Consider the following 17,610-nt stretch of genomic DNA (forward strand, 5'->3'; position numbering starts at 1 on the left):
ACTCCCCTGTTCTGATTTGTAAAAATCATTAAAATTATAAAAATTAATTAGGAGTCATACTATATATGTATGGATTCCTTATTGAGTCTATTTTAATAGAAATAAACGTCTTGGTTATTTGAATTCTGTACATGGAGAAAATTGGTTCGTAGTGAACAGGGGTTAGAGCAGCCGAACCCTGAAACAGGGGAGACTTCAACTAATAAACTGTACTAATTGGCCCAACCAAAATTCTAGAAAAAATTAGTAAGTAGATATATGAGCCTAGATTTGGGGAAAATTTACAGATTTGGATTTCGAGTTTTGTAACTCGAGATATGATTTTTTGCATCTGTAACGCAGTTGGACAGCTTATGTCCGAAAGTGTGATATAAATTGTTTGAATTTGTTTAAGTGCTCAAATAAGTTTAGTAATGCCTCGTGCTCGACTCCGGCGACGGTCTCGGGTAAAGGGGGCGTTACAATGTATGTGCAAATAGTGTTCCTCGATGTGCAAGATTTACTTTGAAAATGACTTGTTTTAGGGGAAAAAATTTTGAGCACACGGCTTGGGACACGGGCTGTCACTTAGCCATGTGCCACACACGGTCACTTCACACGGCCGTGTGTCATTCATATTTTAGGTGCAAGTTTCACACGGTTTGATACATGGTTTACGGCATGACCATGTGTCTTAAAATAGTTTGTCATATGGCTTAGCACATGGCCTATAACACGACTGTGTGGCCCTATAACAAATACACTCACGTGTTGGGACACGATCATGTGTCCCTACTTCGAATGTACGTGCGGTTTGGGCTATGTCACACGGTTATGTGACCTATGTTTTTCCAATTTTTCATTTTTTCCTAAAATTTTCTAATTTATTCAAATTGATATCCAATTGCTTCTAAATTATTTTTAAGTCCCCAAATGCTTGATTTAAGGCCCAAATGTGTAAGTTTGCTATGATTGTAATGAGTTTATTAGAAATTGTACCTAAGTTGAATTATTTGTTCTGTTGTGAAGTTAAAGGTTTTGTTTTGTATAGTAACGCTCCATGTTGACTTGGAAGCTTCATACTATCAACAAACTATCAAGAGTATGAACTCAATGTATTTGTGTTTTGTGGCATGTTTTTAGGATGTCATTGTGTGTGATCATGTTGAGTTTTTTTGTTACTTAAGCTTATTTTAGCATTGCTTCTAATAAGTACTTTTGAGGAAATGCTAAAAAAATTTTCTTCTACTTTTAGCTAAAAATGTGCTTTTGAAAAGCATTTTTTGTCTCAAAAGCATATTGTTTAGCAACGCTTTTATCTCAAAAGTGTTTTTTGTCCCAAAAGTACTTATTAGAAGCAATGCTAAATTGGCCTTTAGTATTTAAAGTAGCTAATTATTGAGACAATATGTTAGAGGCACTAATGGTCATATTAAGCTTATTGTATTTGATGTCCTAACTAGGTTGTTCTTCATTAAACTCATGCTTTGGTAGCATTTAAACTTGTTTCTGATGATGTTTTTGAAACATGAATGAAGGATGATTTATATATGTAGTGTTTGGCGGTGTTTAAAACTTGGCTTTTGAGTCTTCTGAGTCCAAATTTTTATAATGAACTTTCAGGAATCAAAACAAGGGAATTTTTGGATAATTTTTGACCCATGGCATGGTTGTATCTAGAGGTGATCATGGGCTGGGCCCAGACAAAAATTTAAGCTCGTCTACTAGGCCCGGGCTCGGTCTGGCCTGAAATATGGGCCTAAAAATTTGTCCAAGCCAGGCCCGAAATAAAATTGCTAAGACCGAGCCTGGCCCGGCCCGACCCATATTAATTTTTTTCTTATTTCATTAAATAAAAATTTAAAAATATAATAAATCAAATATATTTAAAACATAAAACAAATATTAAAACAAATTAAAATGATACTAAAACAATTATTAAAACAATGCACAAATTGACAATATAATAAAAATGGTTATATTAAAATTTAAAATGATTAAAAATAAAATAAAAATATATTAATATATAATTGGTAGGTAAGGCAGGCTTGCCAAAAACTCTTACGAGGCCTGCCCGTTTTCTAAACGGCCTCGTTTTTTCCAAGCCCATTTTTGGGCCTATATTTTACCCAAACCCTCCCATTTTTAGGGCGGGCCGCCCGGCCCATGATAAGCTCTAGTTGTATCTGTAACGGCCTAATTTTCAGTGGTGTCGAAAATGGTGATTTGAGATCACTAAATTCGACAAATAAGATTGAACAAGATAGTAATTTAATATTTATGAGTCAAGTAAGAATTTAGAAGAATTTGTGAAATGGTGAGATTAGTGAATTAAAAGAATTTATTAGGTCAAAGCGGGTCAAAAATGAGGTATCGAGACCTCAAAGTTGAAAATCGAGCTATAAATATTTTTATAAATATTTATGGAGTGTCATTGAGTTAGTATTAAAGTTTAGTTAGAAAATTTTAACGTTTGGATGGCTAATTAATTAAAAGGATTAAATTGAAAATAGCACAAAATTTGTTAAATTGTGAGTAAATAGCTTAAGTATTTAAAAAGATGGATTTAAAGAGCAATTAGACCCAAAGGTTAATGGCTGGACGGTTTGGGTATGAAATAAGCAAGAAAACAATGTGAACAAGGGGCAAAATTGGAAATAGATAAAAGTTAATAGTTAAATAATGATGTAATTGAAAAATCTAGACATTTCTTCATATTTTCTCAGCCAAAACGCCATATAAGGTCTGGAGAAAGCTGGTTTTTCATATTTTTACATCATGTGAGTTTAATTCTTGCTTTTTCTTGATAATTTTATGTTTTATGACTTTTACAATTAGGTCCACTTGTAGAATTCATTAGTTTTTGATTTTATGAGTGAAATTGGAAGTTACCCTGGATGGATAAGGGAATTTTATGATGAATTATTATGAAATTTAAGTTCTAATTTCATATTAAGGTGGTTTTATTAAGTGATTTTGATAGGAAATGATATTTAGGACCTAATTGTGAAAAAGTTGTGAATTGAAGGTTGCTGTTGAAATTCAGAATATAAAAGGTTTTAAATAGTTTATAATGATAAAATAAAGTGTTAATTGAGAAAAATTAGTTCAATTGATGGGTGAATTGAGCAGGACTAAATTGTGAAAATCAAATTTTGGGGTAAAAGTGCAATTTCAAAATTTGAACAGCATAAATTGTGAAGTGAAATAGAAATCAAATAAATGCTAATGAGTAGAAATATTTTATATTATAGATCAAGAATCCAAAGAAGAACGAGGAAAAGAAAAAGTTATGAATAGTCCCTAAATTTCAATATCTTCTACAAATTAGCCGGGTAAGTTCATATGGTTGAATTTAGATGTTTATTTGTGAATGATTGAAGTTTATAATGTGTTATTATATACGAATTTGTTGTGGGATTGTGTAGATTTTGTTAATGAAAGAATAAATGTGGAAATGCAAATTAGGAAAACGCAGGATTGAGTACGTTCAGTATCGTGACGTGTGATGAATTGACGGATAAGACCATGGTTGTTCCATGGCAAAGTGTGAAATGTAGGTATGGTATCATCCATACTGAGTTGTGAAATGTAGGTATGGTATTATCCATCTTGAAATGTGAAATGTAGGTATGGTATTATCAAATCCATACCGAGTTAAGAAATGTAGGTATGGCATTTCCCATACCGAGTTGAAAAATGTAGGTATGGTATTTCAATGAGGAAAACCATACTGAGTTGTGAATCATGGCATTGAGCAACGACGTACTCAATTTCGTAAGCCGTTTCCTAATTTGATTATAAGAAATAAAGAGAAGTGATCCAAATGAAAGAGATTGAGTAGTTATTCTTGTTGAGCTCAACTATGTGAATTATTATAACAATGGTTGTGAATCGCAGGAAACTTTAGTAAGTGTTTTGGTATTGTTTGGAAATATTATGTTTGGTAAGCATTACTTTTAACCTATGAACTTACTAAGCTTCAATAAGCTTACTTGTGTGTGTTTAATATTTTTATGTAGATTGACTTGAAGTGAAGTGGGTAGATCGGATCAACACAACAAAGCACACTATCCAGATCAATTCGGTAGCTTTTGTTTTATGTTTGAAGATTTATATGGCATGTATAGAGTTTAAATGAAATGAAGTAAAGATGTTATAAACTAGTTAACAACATTTTGTACTAAAATAGTTTTTGGTTAGTAGCAGTAGTCTGAGTTTGAAAATTCACCATAAATCATAAAAATATAATTAGAGGTTGAATAAAATATGAAATTAAATCTTATTAAATCTAGTTTCACATAGAAGAAACGGTGTAAGCAAAAGGCTTTCATATCGGAGATATTTGAATTTTTGTGAGACAAGGTCGAGTGATTTTGAACTCCCTGTTCTGATTTGTAAAAATCATTAAAATTATAAAAATTAATTAGGAGTCATACTATATATGTATGGATTCCTTATTGAGTCTATTTTTAATAGAAATAAACGTCTTGGTTATTTGAATTCTGTACATGGAGAAAATTGGTTCGTAGTGAACAGGGTCGAGCAGCCGAACCACAAACAGGGAGACTTCAACTAATAAACTGTACTAATTGGCCCAACCAAAATTCTAGAAAAAATTAGTAAGTAGATATATGAGCCTAGATTTGGGGAAAATTTACAGATTTGGATTTCGAGTTTTGTAACTCGAGATATGATTTTTTTGCATCTCAGAACGCAGTTGGACAGCTTATGCGGAAAGTGTGATATAAATTGTTTGAATTTGTTTAAGTGCTCAAATAAGTTTAGTAATGCCTCGTGCTCGACTCCGGCGACGGTCTCGGGTAAAGGGGGCGTTACAGTATCAATATTATGGCATTAAAGTATTGAAACAAGTAAGTCAGAATTGAAAAAATCTACAATATAGGGGACTTGTATAGGTACAATTGGAGAGTTATATTGATCCAACAGTGTCTAACCAGGTCCGTGTACTATTTTTAACCCTTTTAACCTTCTAAGATCTATTAGGTCTTGTATATCTTCGAACTCCCAAAAACCAAATTTTAAATGATTTCAAGGTGGTTTTAAAGTCTTAAAATTGAATCTATCTGCATTATAAGATTTTATAAAAGTAATTTAAAATTTAAAATTTAATCTAATTTCCTATCGAATAATCTTACACTATTTTGAGTTTTTTCGGCTTCTCTAGGCCCAAAATGAGTTACAAAAACCTTGACTCACACGAATCATTTTTAGGTGATTTTAAATTATTTTTAAAACCATTCAAAAAGTCAAAATTTGATTTAATGATTTTACAAAAAAATACATTTTTAAATTATAGCTCTTCAACGATTTTAAGAATTTTGACTTACATATATTTTTATAGCATCTCTCATTTGTACTAACCAACGAAATGGCTGAAGAGTGTTACAAAAAATGTCAAGTACATGTACCAAATTAGATACAAAACTTAGATATAAATTAGCAAAAAAAAGTATCAAGTTTAAGTACTAAAATGAAAATAAATTAGTTTTCAAATTAAAAGATTAATCCTTTTAATAATATATTGAAAATAAAAAAGTTATGCTAAAAAGAACCGGATCCAGGCCAGGACAGAAGTGGGTTGGGGGTCGGGTATAATCAGGAAGCTTCGGATCCCTTTGCCCTTTTCCCTATCTCCCTCCTTTGCTGCTTATAAAAGCGGAAAATAGAGAGAGTCGAGTTTTTCCAGATTCCGTTTGCGACTCGTGCGAGGGAAACAACCCTTCTCTTTACTCCGTACACCGTCGGACCTATCATCACCTTTAGTATTTTTGCTTTGCTTTGACCTTTGATTTTCATCATAGTATTTCATTAGTAGCGTAGCATATACTGTTTCTTTTCTTGCAGCTCAGACATGGATAATATGTCGAACCAAGGGCAAACGCCCAATCGCAATCCTAATTCTCATCCCAATCCCAATCAAAATGATGATCAGAATCAAACGGAAGAGCAGCAACCTGCAGAAATAGAGCAGCAACATCACGACGAAGAAGAAGCAGAAGAAGAGGAGGACGACGAAGAGGAGGAGGAGGAGGAAGAAGAAGAAGGTAGGAAGGAAGACGAGGAATTGATGGCAAAAGCGCAGGCTCTCATGGAAAAGATAACTTCTTCTCCTGATAACCCTAATCCTACCGTGCTCCATGCTCTCGCCTCCCTTCTAGAAACTCAGGAGTCTCTGTACGCGCCCTCTCTCTCTTTAGTCTGTATTTTTCTTGACTAAACGGTTTTCTTCTTATCAGTTTATTTCTACTAAACAGCCATGATAAGTAAATGCTAATTTAGTACTCTTCTTTTCGATGAAAAATTTAATACTAGTATACTTCTATTTGTACGTAATCCCCATACTTGATGGTTCGTACCGCTACCATTACGTCCAATGCTTGGTTATGATAACAATTACTTACTAAGACTTATTGAAAGTATAGTTTAGAGTTCGAAAACCTGAAAAATTCCAATACCGTTCCTTAGAAACTAAACAAGTCTGAAGATTTTATTGTGGTCCAAAAATGAGCCATAACAAACTGCATACAATGAGGCCTTGGCTCAAATTGAGGAAGGTCCTTGGAACTTTGAGGTTCCATGTTCGAGTCCCACCTTATGTACATGTATGGGTTCTTTTACTCTGGTTAGTTTGTTAGTTATAGTTGTTGAGTTTGTTATTTAGTTCTGTTCTTGTAATACATTGATTGTATTGGAACTTTTGTACTTTCAAAAAGAAAAGTTGGGGAGGTTGACATGTAAATGCATGGATGATCAGTAATGTCCTATTGGTAACTCCTCTGAAGAGATTTATACTATACTCATTTTACCATTTTATTGCACGCTGCCATAGGTAATTTGATTAGTTTTATGTTGTTTTGTATTTTCATGCATTTCAGGTTTCATGTTTAATTCCTTGTTATTTCAATGTTTTTAATGTTTCATGTTATTGCTGAGCTAATCCAAAGTACCCTTTTAGGTTAAACCGGTATGAAGGATGATCTATTGCTTTTATTTTTAAACTATCTAGTTCTAGTAATTATTTATTTTCATTTGGGTATTCATCTTGATTCCTGCATAGTGTACAAATGTTTTGAATTCTCTTTGTATTTAGTTTTAGATGCCTTGAAGAGAACGGTCCTTCTTCCAGCAATGGTCGTGCCTCTCATAATGTTGGACAACTGGGGAACTTAGTCAGGGTAATGAACTTGTCTTCATTTCCTTTTGTTTACACTGCTACATATGATTACAGTAATTCTATTTTTGTCATTTCATTCAGCTTTCTATTTTTTTTATCTTATTTCATTTTATGTTATTTAGACTAGATATGATTTGATTTTCTAGAACCTTATTGTGCTTTTGAGAAAAGTTCTTACTTCGAGCATTTCCCTTTGCTCTCAGGAAAATGATGAATTTTTTGATTTGATATCATCGAAGTTTCTTTCTGAGAGTAGATATTCAACCTCTGTCCAGGCAGCAGCTGCTAGACTTCTTCTAAGTTGTTCTGTCACTTGGATTGTGAGATTTTTTTTCATATGTATTTAACTTCGCTTGTCTCAATTTATAGGATATTTTCTGACTTGATGAATCTGTAAATGGGTCACAGTATCCTCATGTTTTTGAAGAACCAGTTTTGGAGAACATCAAAGCTTGGGTAATGAATGAGACTCCTAGATTTTCTATTGAAGATCACAACTGCAAGCATGACTTGCCAAGAAATGAAGCCTCGGATGCTGAAATTTTGAAAACCTATTCCACTGGACTTCTTGCTGTGTGTTTAGCAGGGTCTGCTCCTATCTTGATGTTTCTGTTTCTCGTTTTTCCTGTTCTTATGTGGCTGATGTTGTAATTCATCTATTATTCTTGTTTTCTCCTTTGGGTCATTCTTGGCTTTATTGAATGTTGCAGTGGTGGTCAAGTGGTGGAAGATGTCTTGACTTCTGGATTGTCTGCTAAGCTTATGCGCTATCTTCGTGTACGAGTCCTTGGGGAGATTACTGCTTGCCAAAATGATGCCTTCCATTTATCTGAAAGCAAGAGTCTATCTGGTGCTGCTTCTTTCAGAAGCAGAGATGAAGGTCGAGGTAGGGTGCGGCAGGTTCTAGAGACAACTCATATGGATGATCCCAGACTAATAGATGAGAAACCTTTAGATGACCATTGTCCTGAACGGGATCAAGAACGAAGCACTAGTCGGCAATCATGTGGAGATGAGTGTTGGGTTGGTGACAGACAACTATCTGATGGGGTGGGAGGGGGGGTTTACATGCATGATGTGGATGCTGATAGTGAGGAAAGATGGCATATTCGAGATATTCGTGATGGAAAATTGAGATATGGTGAAATTGATGAAAATGGGAGAGATGAATCCTCCAGGCGCAGGATAAACCGTGGTTCTGCAAGGTCAAAGGGTAAGGGAAGGACTTCCGAAGGGGTCATGGAGAATGAACAATCACTAACCTCACCAGGCTCTGGAAGTCGTTCTGGACTGCAACAGAGCATGAGAGACAGAAATTTGTCTAAGCATTTAGATGCCAGAAAGGTGCTGGAGGCAAAGAAGTTTGTGGGAAAGACTAATGCTGATAATCTGGTAGTGGAAAGAGAGGACAATGATGAATGCTTTCAAGGATGCAAAGTTGGAAGTAAAGATTTCTCTGATCTGGTTAAAAAAGCTGTTAGAGCTGCTGAAGCTGAAGCAATGGCAGCTAATGCACCTGTTGAAGCCATCAAAGCAGCTGGTGAAGCTGCAGCTGAAGTTGTCAAGTGTGCTGCTTTAGAGGTACGAGCTGATCTCATGGTTCTGCTCTTTTTATTTTTCCCTTCCGCCCTCAAAACAATTCTTTGGCTTTTGCTTTAGAGATTTATCATCAATTACTTTTTATCCTCAGGAGTTCAAAACTACTAACAATGAAGAAGCTGCATTGTTGGCTGCATCCAAAGCAGCAGCTACAGTTGTTGATGCTGCTAATGCCATTGAAGTCTCAAGGTGGGTGTCTCTCATGGACAGACTTCACAGATCATAATACTTGCAATTTGGTTGCTATATTTTGGTTTTCATTGTTTAGTTCAATTGGTAATGCTCCTCATTTGTTCATAGGGACTCCACTAGCACAGGTTCTGATCCAATAAATAAAAGTGCTGCAGAAACAGAAGGAAACGAGGATGTTGAGGAGTATTTTATTCCCAATGTTGAGGTACTTGCACATTTGAAAGAAAGATACTGTATTCAGTGCCTTGAGACTTTAGGTGAATATGTTGAAGTCCTCGGGCCTGTACTGCACGAAAAGGGCGTAGATGTCTGTCTAGCCCTGTTGCAACGAAGTTCCAAGATTGAAGAAGCATCAAAGGCTACTTCTCTCTTACCTGATGTGATGAAGCTGATTTGCGCTTTAGCAGCCCATCGGAAGTTTGCTGCATTGTTTGTTGATCGGGGTGGCATGCAAAAACTGCTCGCTGTTCCAAGAGTGGCTCAAAATTGTTTTGGTCTTTCTTCTTGCTTATTTACCATAGGTTCCCTACAGGTAGTACATGTAAACTTGAATTTTGCAATTTATGACATCTTATTTAGATATCAGTTGAGTATACATTACAATGTAAGGGACCACTAACATATTTTCTTAATGTTCCTCTAGGGAATAATGGAACGTGTATGTGCACTTCCTTCTGATGTTGTTCACCAAGTGGTTGAGCTAGCTATCCAACTTCTTGAATGTCCGCAGGATCAAGTTAGGAAAAATGCAGCACTATTTTTTGCTGCTGCATTTGTCTTCAGAGCGGTGCTTGATGCTTTTGATGCTCAGGATGGCTTGCAGAAATTATTGGGCCTTTTAAATGATGCTGCCTCGGTAAGATCTGGGGCAAATTCTGGCTCATTAGGCTTGTCCGGAACAACATCATTTCGAAATGAGAGATCACCGTCAGAGGTACTGACATCCTCAGAAAAGCAGATAGCTTATCATGCATGTGTTGCTTTGCGGCAATACTTCAGAGCTCATCTTCTGCTGCTTGTGGATTCCATACGCCCAAATAAAAGTAACCGGAGTGGGGTGCGGAGTATTCCAAGCACCAGAGCAGCATACAAGCCACTTGATATTAGTAATGAGGCTATGGATGCTGTGTTTCTGCAGTTGCAGAAGGACCGGAAGCTGGGTCCTGCTTTTGTGAGGACCCGGTGGCCTGCTGTTGAGAAGTTCTTAGGCTGTAATGGACATATTACCATGTTGGAATTGTGTCAGGTATCCTGTCTGCTTCTACCTCAGCCTGCCCCTTCTTGCCCTTTGGTTGTCATTTTCTGCCTCATCTATTGGTTATTTATTCCTCTTGTCATCTTTGTAGGCTCCACCTGTTGAGCGTTACCTACATGACTTGTTACAGTATGCATTAGGTGTTCTGCACATTGTTACTTTGGTGCCTATAAGCCGCAAGATGATTGTAAATGCCACTTTGAGCAATAATCGTGCTGGTATAGCGGTTATTTTGGATGCAGCAAATAGTGCTAGTAGTCTCGTGGACCCTGAGGTGCGCATATGCTGTGATATTGTAATGTTGTTCTTATTGTTATTCTTGTTCTAGCAAATAATGCTAGTGTTTACATGAAGCCCTTTATGTGATATTGTGTTATGGCTTTGGAAGTATAGTTGCTATTTTCAGACACTGAAAGCAGATATTGATTTGTAGTTTTACTGGTTTAATTACTAACATTCACCTCCATTTTATTGTGTACTTGCAGATTATACAGCCAGCTCTTAATGTGTTAATTAACCTAGTTTGTCCTCCACCTTCAATCAGCAATAAACCATCATTACTAGCTCAAGGTCAGCAGTTTGCTTCTGGTCAAACCACAAATGCTCCTGCTGTGGAAACTAGAAATGCAGAACGTAATATTTTGGATCGAGCTGTTTTCCTGCCTAATCAGAGTGAGATGAGGGAACGAAGTGGAGAGTTGAATTTGGTAGATAGAGGCACTGCAGCAGGCACCCAATCCACCAGCAGTATTGCTCAAACATCTGTTTCTGCTGCTGCATCTGGTTTGGTTGGAGATCGGAGAATATCTTTAGGTGCTGGAGCAGGTTGTGCTGGCCTTGCTGCACAATTAGAACAAGGATATCGTCAAGCAAGAGAGGTTGTCCGTGCCAATAATGGCATAAAGGTTCTACTGCATCTCCTCCAACCCCGTATATATTCACCTCCTGCTGCTTTGGATTGTCTTCGGGCCCTTGCATGCCGAGTCTTGCTTGGTTTAGCTAGAGATGAGACAATTGCACATATATTGACCAAGCTTCAGGTAAAGACGATTGTTACCACATTTTATTTGATTTTGCTTCAGTTTTACTTATACTTTTTTTATCTTTTCCTGTATTTCTCTGCATTCAAAAGTTCATTGCTTCACTACCTTCCAGTTGCTTACCTTGAAAAAAGATGTTATGATCTATTTGGTATGATGATACACTGGTTAATGCTACTGGTTTCAACTCATCATTGTTCTAGGTTGGCAAGAAGCTATCAGAACTGATTCGAGATTCAGGTGGCCTGACACCTGGAACTGAACAAGGCAGGTGGCAATCTGAACTTGCTCAGGTGGCAATTGAGCTAATTGCTGTAAGTATCCTCACCTGCTACTTGAGACTTGTTGCATTTTGCAATTTGTTAAAGGGTATTTTCTTCTACTGCAATGTCATGCCCGTTGCCTAGATGATTAGAATAGCATATTTTAAAGGCTGTTCTTATCATCTTCTGCCCTGATTTCTGTAAACAGTAGTGTTACAGAGTTGCTGGTTTACAACCTGGTTTACTTCAATAGGAGATTAAAACTTCTTTATCATTGACTTATTGATTCATTAGTCTTTGAAGTATCATTATTCATCTTGTGATGACTCCTCAAATATCCAATGAAAAAGTAATTTGCATAGAACTGGCAATCATCATATGGCTTAGGGACAAAAATGTTGAGCCACAAGTGGCAGAATTTAACATTGTATTCTACCTATTAGAATTTCTTTCAGATTAACTTTCCTTCTGTCGTAGGATCTTCTGATTCTTTGTTACTTGGTGTGCATATATGTGTTTTTTTTTTTTAAATTTGATATTAGTTTCACTGAACTGAAAAGGTTATATTATGTATTTTTTATTCTCTCTGACATACATGCATAACTTCAAGCCTAGAGTCTCAATTATTAAAACAATTTTTGGTGAACAGATTTTGCTCTAAAATTATAGGAGACTAATTCTCAGCATTTGTATATGATGTGTTAGATTGTTACAAATTCTGGGCGTGCTAGTACATTGGCTGCTACAGATGCTGCTACACCTACATTGAGACGCATAGAGAGAGCTGCTATTGCTGCTGCGACTCCTATTACTTACCATTCCAGGTATTTGTTGCTGTGATATTAATGGATGATCATGTAGTTTACTCTTTCGGTCTTGCCATTCCATTACTTTATTTGTTTTGATCCTTATAAATGCTGTTTGATTATTCTGCTGTATGCTTATGGTCATCGAACTGCAGGGAGCTTTTGCTTCTCATACATGAACATCTTCAGGCATCTGGTCTTGCTGAAACTGCTGCTTCACTTCTGAAAGAAGCTCAATTGACACCTTTGCCATCCTTGGCTGCCCCTTCATCTCTTGCCCACCAAGCCTCTGTGCAAGATACACCTTCAACACAACTCCAGTGGCCCTCAGGTCGTACCTCTGGTGGATTTCTCTCCAGCAGATCCAAGATTGCTGTACGAGATGAGGATATTAATATGAAGTGTGATTCAACTTCATCTTTAAAGAAGAAATCACTTGTTTTCTCTCCCACTTTTGGATTACAACCAAAAAATCACTTCTATTCTCAAGATTCCCAACCTCCATCTGTCAGGAAAACACTCACCAGTTCAAAATCAAGTGTTTCTGATACTCAGACTGAATCTATGATGAAAAGTAACCTTGATTCAGAATTGCACTGTAAGACTCCTCTTGTGTTGCCTATGAAAAGAAAGTTATCTGAGTTAAAGGATACTGGTTTGACATTATCAGGGAAGCGGTTCAACACTGGTGATCATGGACCGAGGTCTCCGGTTTGTCTGACACCCAATTCTACTCGAAGAAACTGTCTGCTTGCTGATGCTGCTGCATTGACGCCAACTTCTATTTTAAGGGATCAGCATGTTCGAGCAACACCAAGCAGCTTAATTGATTTGTCAGAGGACAACCTATGTGGTAGTTCTAATGTGGGACAGATGACGCCTTCCCAAGTTGGACTTCTAAATGATCCCCAACCCAGCAACTCAGAACGTTTAAGTCTAGACACTATAGTTGTTCAGTATCTAAAGCACCAGCATCGTCAGTGCCCTGCTCCTATAACAACCCTTCCACCACTTTCTCTTTTGCATCCACATGTTTGTCCTATGCCGAAGAGAAGCCTTGATGCACCATCAAACATCACTTCCCGACTTGGTACTCGTGAGTTCAGGAGTGTTTATGGCGGAGTCCATGGAAATCGTAGAGATCGTCAGTTTGTTTACAGTAGATTCAAGCCATGGAGAACTTGCAGGGATGATGCTGGCAGTTTGTTGACATGTGTCTGTTTTCTGGGGGACTCCTCCCATATTGCAGTTGGCAGCCATGCTGGGGAGCTAAAAATTTTTGATTCTAACAGCAATAATGTACTGGACAGCTGCACAGGCCACCAGCTTCCTGTGACTCTTGTTCAGTCATATTTTTCTGGTGAGACCCAAATGGTTCTATCATCAAGCTCTCAGGATGTGCGGTTGTGGGATGCCTCTTCTTTCTCAGGTGGGGCTATGCATTCATTTGAAGGCTGCAAGGCTGCTAGGTTCAGCAATTCTGGGAGCATTTTTGCTGCCCTATCTGCTGATTCTACCCTGCGAGAGATTCTCCTTTATGATATCCAGACCTATCAGTTGGAATTGAAGCTTTCTGATGCATCAGCTAATTCTACGGGTCGAGGTCATGTATATTCTCTTATACATTTTAGCCCATCTGACACTATGCTGCTTTGGAATGGTGTTTTATGGGATCGGCGGGTTCCAGGTCCGGTTCATCGCTTTGATCAGTTTACAGATTATGGTGGTGGTGGTTTCCATCCTGCTGGGAATGAGGTAAAGAACGCTGATCCTACCACATGTTTATTTCTTTTTGTATTTTATACGTGGTGTGTATTATCAGGTGCCATCTCTTTATACACTTTATTATATAAAGTATATAAAGCATTTTCATCAGACATCATTCAAATTCTTTGTAGCTGGTGTCTTAAGTCTTTAATCTAGATGGTTCCCTAGGGTGGTCTTTTTGAATGAGGACAGCGCAAATGGAAACTTGTGCACTGAAACTTCACAAGTTGGTTTGGGTAGTTCTAATCCTTTCTCATTATTGTAGGCTTTCTTTAGTGGACTCAAAGCCATTGTTTTGCAATACAAAATGTCATTCTAGTTTAGTGTGCATGGCCTGTTTAATTGAAGACGTCTTAAAGATACTGGCTTTTAATCTTTGGTTAATAATTAACCTTTAAACAGGTTATCATAAATTCTGAGGTTTGGGATTTGCGGAAGTTCAGACTACTACGAAGTGTACCTTCTTTAGATCAAACAGCAATAACCTTCAATGCACGTGGGGATGTAATTTATGCTATCCTGAGGAGAAATCTTGAAGATGTGATGTCAGCAGTTAATACCCGTCGCGTGAAACATCCTTTATTTGCTGCTTTCCGCACATTAGATGCCATTAACTACTCTGATATTGCAACTATTCCAGTGGATCGATGTGTTCTTGACTTTGCAACTGAACCAACAGATTCCTTTGTTGGGTTGATTACAATGGATGACCAAGAAGAGATGTTTTCATCAGCCAGGGTTTATGAAATTGGTCGCCGAAGGCCGACTGATGATGATTCTGATCCTGATGATGCAGAAAGTGACGAGGACGAGGATGATGATGACGATGATGATGCTGATGTAGACCCAATACTTGGGCAAGATCTCAATGGTGATTGTGAGAGTGATGCAGACGAAATGAGCAGTGAGGATGATAGCGTGAGTGGTCTTGATGATGATGATGATGATGATGGGGATTTTATTACAGATGATGCAGACTTCGATGGTGGAGGTGGGATATTGGAGATTGTGACTGAGGGTGAGGATGATGATGATGACAGCCAGTTGGTTGAATCTTTTAGCAGTGGTGAAGAAGAGGATTTTGTGGGGAATGGTTTTGGTTTCTAATTTTGACCTGATAGGCTAAAATCTTGGTCATAATGCTTTCTAGGGATAGTGGAAAACGAAAATGTTTGTAATTATTATTGCTCAAGGGTTATTATTATTATTGTTCTCTTCTGGCAATTTTGTTACTTTGGGTTACCGTTACAATAGGTGATGTGATCTTTATTTCGTTTACGGTATTTGTTTTTTGATGTTGCGAACGAGAATAGAATACACCGTAGGGCTTAACATGGTACGAAGGTGCAGTTCGTTTGCCTATTGTGGGCGATGGTTTGTAGTCATTATGCAGAATCTTGTTTTGGGCTTCAGACTCTGGGTTTTGTTGGCTGTATTCGGCTAGCTCGATAGCGTATCAGTCAAGCTAGTAGTGGTGTCCATCTATTTGTGTTTTTCTTGGGGTAAATTTTATCTTTTTATTTTGGTCATTAACCTCTTGATTTTTTCGATTTAATTAATTTTTTAAAATTAAATATTTTTATTATTTTTTGTTTAGTTGCCCGTTAGAAGAATTGCGAAAAGTTGATGTGGTTTTATGGTGAAATTCACATTTGAACAAATATTTTAATTTAATTCAAAATCGTATTAAAATCCAATTTAATACCAATTGAGCATGTAGCTGAAGTTCGAAGTATCTTATTTTCATGCAAAAGGTAAATACCATTTTTTTTACATATGGAACTTTATATTTTATTTTTGAATTTAAGTGATTTTTAAAAAAAATACATGATTTTTAACTTTTAGAATTTTTATTGAAAATATAAAAATATTTTTATTTTTAAATAATCTTTTATGTATTTTTAAAAATAAAGGATCAAACTATCGAAAACTATAAACATTACTGGCTAAAAAGATATTTTATTTTTTTGGTAAAGAAAGCAATTCAATCCATTACAACAAAGCTATATGGCTCTGGTCATCCTTGGCTAAGTCATGAATGGCAATAAGATACTCCAAAATATGGAACAAATATTTTTAAACAAGAGATAAGACATGATTAAATGGTTGCAGGAAACTATCTTTGTAACACTCCCTACCCATATCCGTCGTCAGAATAGAGTACGAGGCATTACCGATGAGTACAAAACACTTACAGATAATTTAAATATATTTTCATAACAACTTGTCTCGATTTCATACTATTTTATATTTAAGCTTTACTCACCAAAGTATTTGAAATATCATCTTTATGCAAATAGCACACATGAGGTACATAATTCCATAGTTAAGAATGAACACATTTATCAAACATATTCCACATTCATATATTAATGTCTTACATTTCCATATATCAATAACCGTCATTTTTCTTGTTTTTCAGATAATTATGTATAACTATTGATAAGCATGTAATTCACTGTTTCTTCCTGTCAATCACAATTTCAAATGACAAATTCGTGTGAATCAGCTCAACCTCATTAGGTGCTTAAATTCTGTTTCTTTGATTCACATACTCATAATTTACTAACATATCCTGTCAAACACAATCTCTGAATGATAAAATCACATAATTGAGCTCAATAATAATAATGATAACATTACTTACATTTCTTTTTCCACATATTACATTTACGACTTACCAACTTATCCATCCAAAGAACAGCTTACGGATTTGAGGACATCGTGATCTGAAGCCCGAAATCTAGCTGAAGCACATAAGTGCTAAACGGAAGCCCGGAGGCTAACTGAAGCATATAAGTGCTAAACGAAAGCCCGAAGGCTAATTGAAGCACATAAGTGCTGAACTGAAACCCCAAAAGGGTTAACTGAAACTCATATGAGTTAACGGAAGCTCGTAAGAGCTAAACGGAAAGCAAATACGAGAATTCGCAACAAATGCTGAATCTTGATTTACTTGGGTAATTTACCGTCAATTCATCTTTTTCACTGAAAGATTGTACTCATTTCCTGCGTTTTGTTCCTCCGAAATTCTCAGTTTAATTTCATAACTTTTGTACATAATTTACTTATTTTCAACAATTAACATACATAAATATTAATCACCATTCATAAAATAATATTGAAATTTAATAATATTAACAAATAGTCACTAAATTTAGTTATATAAACTCACAAGTTCGATTTTTGTATTATAGCGATAATCATAATTTCATAATACATATTCCAAATAAAACATTATATCGTTTCTAATTCAACACTTATCGATTATAATCGGGCATGTGATCAATTTATACACGAGTCATTCATATATTTTTGTATATTTTCCTCCTCCTCTCCATCCACATCCTTAGTATAAACAACACACTTGTAGGTAACATTATCTATAATTTTCACTATCTACTTATGTGAATATTCAAGCTGTCCATCTATGTCATAGTCACTAAATTATTTTTATCTTGAGCTAAAGAACTCCAAATTAAGATCCATAATTTTTCGCAGAAACTAGATT

The 17,610-nt window shown here is 36.2% G+C and overlaps 1 protein-coding gene across 2 annotated transcripts; it reads left to right on the forward strand.

The window, feature by feature from the left end:
* Positions 1-5,547: 5,547 nt before the first annotated feature.
* LOC108452959 (DDB1- and CUL4-associated factor homolog 1) lies at positions 5,548-15,673 on the forward strand. 2 transcript variants are annotated; one of them, XM_017750781.2, is made up of 15 exons: positions 5,548-5,765; positions 5,848-6,177; positions 7,094-7,178; positions 7,381-7,497; positions 7,586-7,764; positions 7,888-8,758; positions 8,868-8,965; positions 9,077-9,500; positions 9,612-10,214; positions 10,315-10,497; positions 10,709-11,263; positions 11,467-11,577; positions 12,232-12,350; positions 12,488-14,087; positions 14,502-15,673. In XM_017750781.2, the coding sequence occupies exons 2-15, from the start codon at positions 5,855-5,857 to the stop codon at positions 15,204-15,206; spliced, it is 5,973 nt and encodes a 1,990-aa protein (XP_017606270.1). In that variant the 5' UTR covers positions 5,548-5,765; positions 5,848-5,854; the 3' UTR covers positions 15,207-15,673. The 2 variants fall into 2 exon arrangements, with proteins under 2 accessions (XP_017606270.1, XP_017606271.1); XM_017750782.2 differs by having other exon boundaries at positions 5,548-5,736.
* Positions 15,674-17,610: the final 1,937 nt, after the last annotated feature.

This window comes from Gossypium arboreum, chromosome 8 (genome assembly GCF_025698485.1).
Source record: "Gossypium arboreum isolate Shixiya-1 chromosome 8, ASM2569848v2, whole genome shotgun sequence".
NCBI classification, from domain to species: Eukaryota; Viridiplantae; Streptophyta; class Magnoliopsida; order Malvales; family Malvaceae; genus Gossypium; species Gossypium arboreum.

What these genes read in the sequence shown, in the direction of transcription:
- LOC108452959 (XM_017750781.2), top strand. Translation starts at nt 5,855, where the DNA reads ATGGATAATATGTCGAACCAAGGGCAAACGCCCAATCGCAATCCTAAT. An exon ending in TGGCAATTGAGCTAATTGCT is followed by an intron (nt 11,578 to 12,231) that starts GTAAGTATCCTC and finishes ATGATGTGTTAG; the next exon opens with ATTGTTACAAATTCTGGGCG. An exon ending in TCCATCCTGCTGGGAATGAG is followed by an intron (nt 14,088 to 14,501) that starts GTAAAGAACGCT and finishes ACCTTTAAACAG; the next exon opens with GTTATCATAAATTCTGAGGT.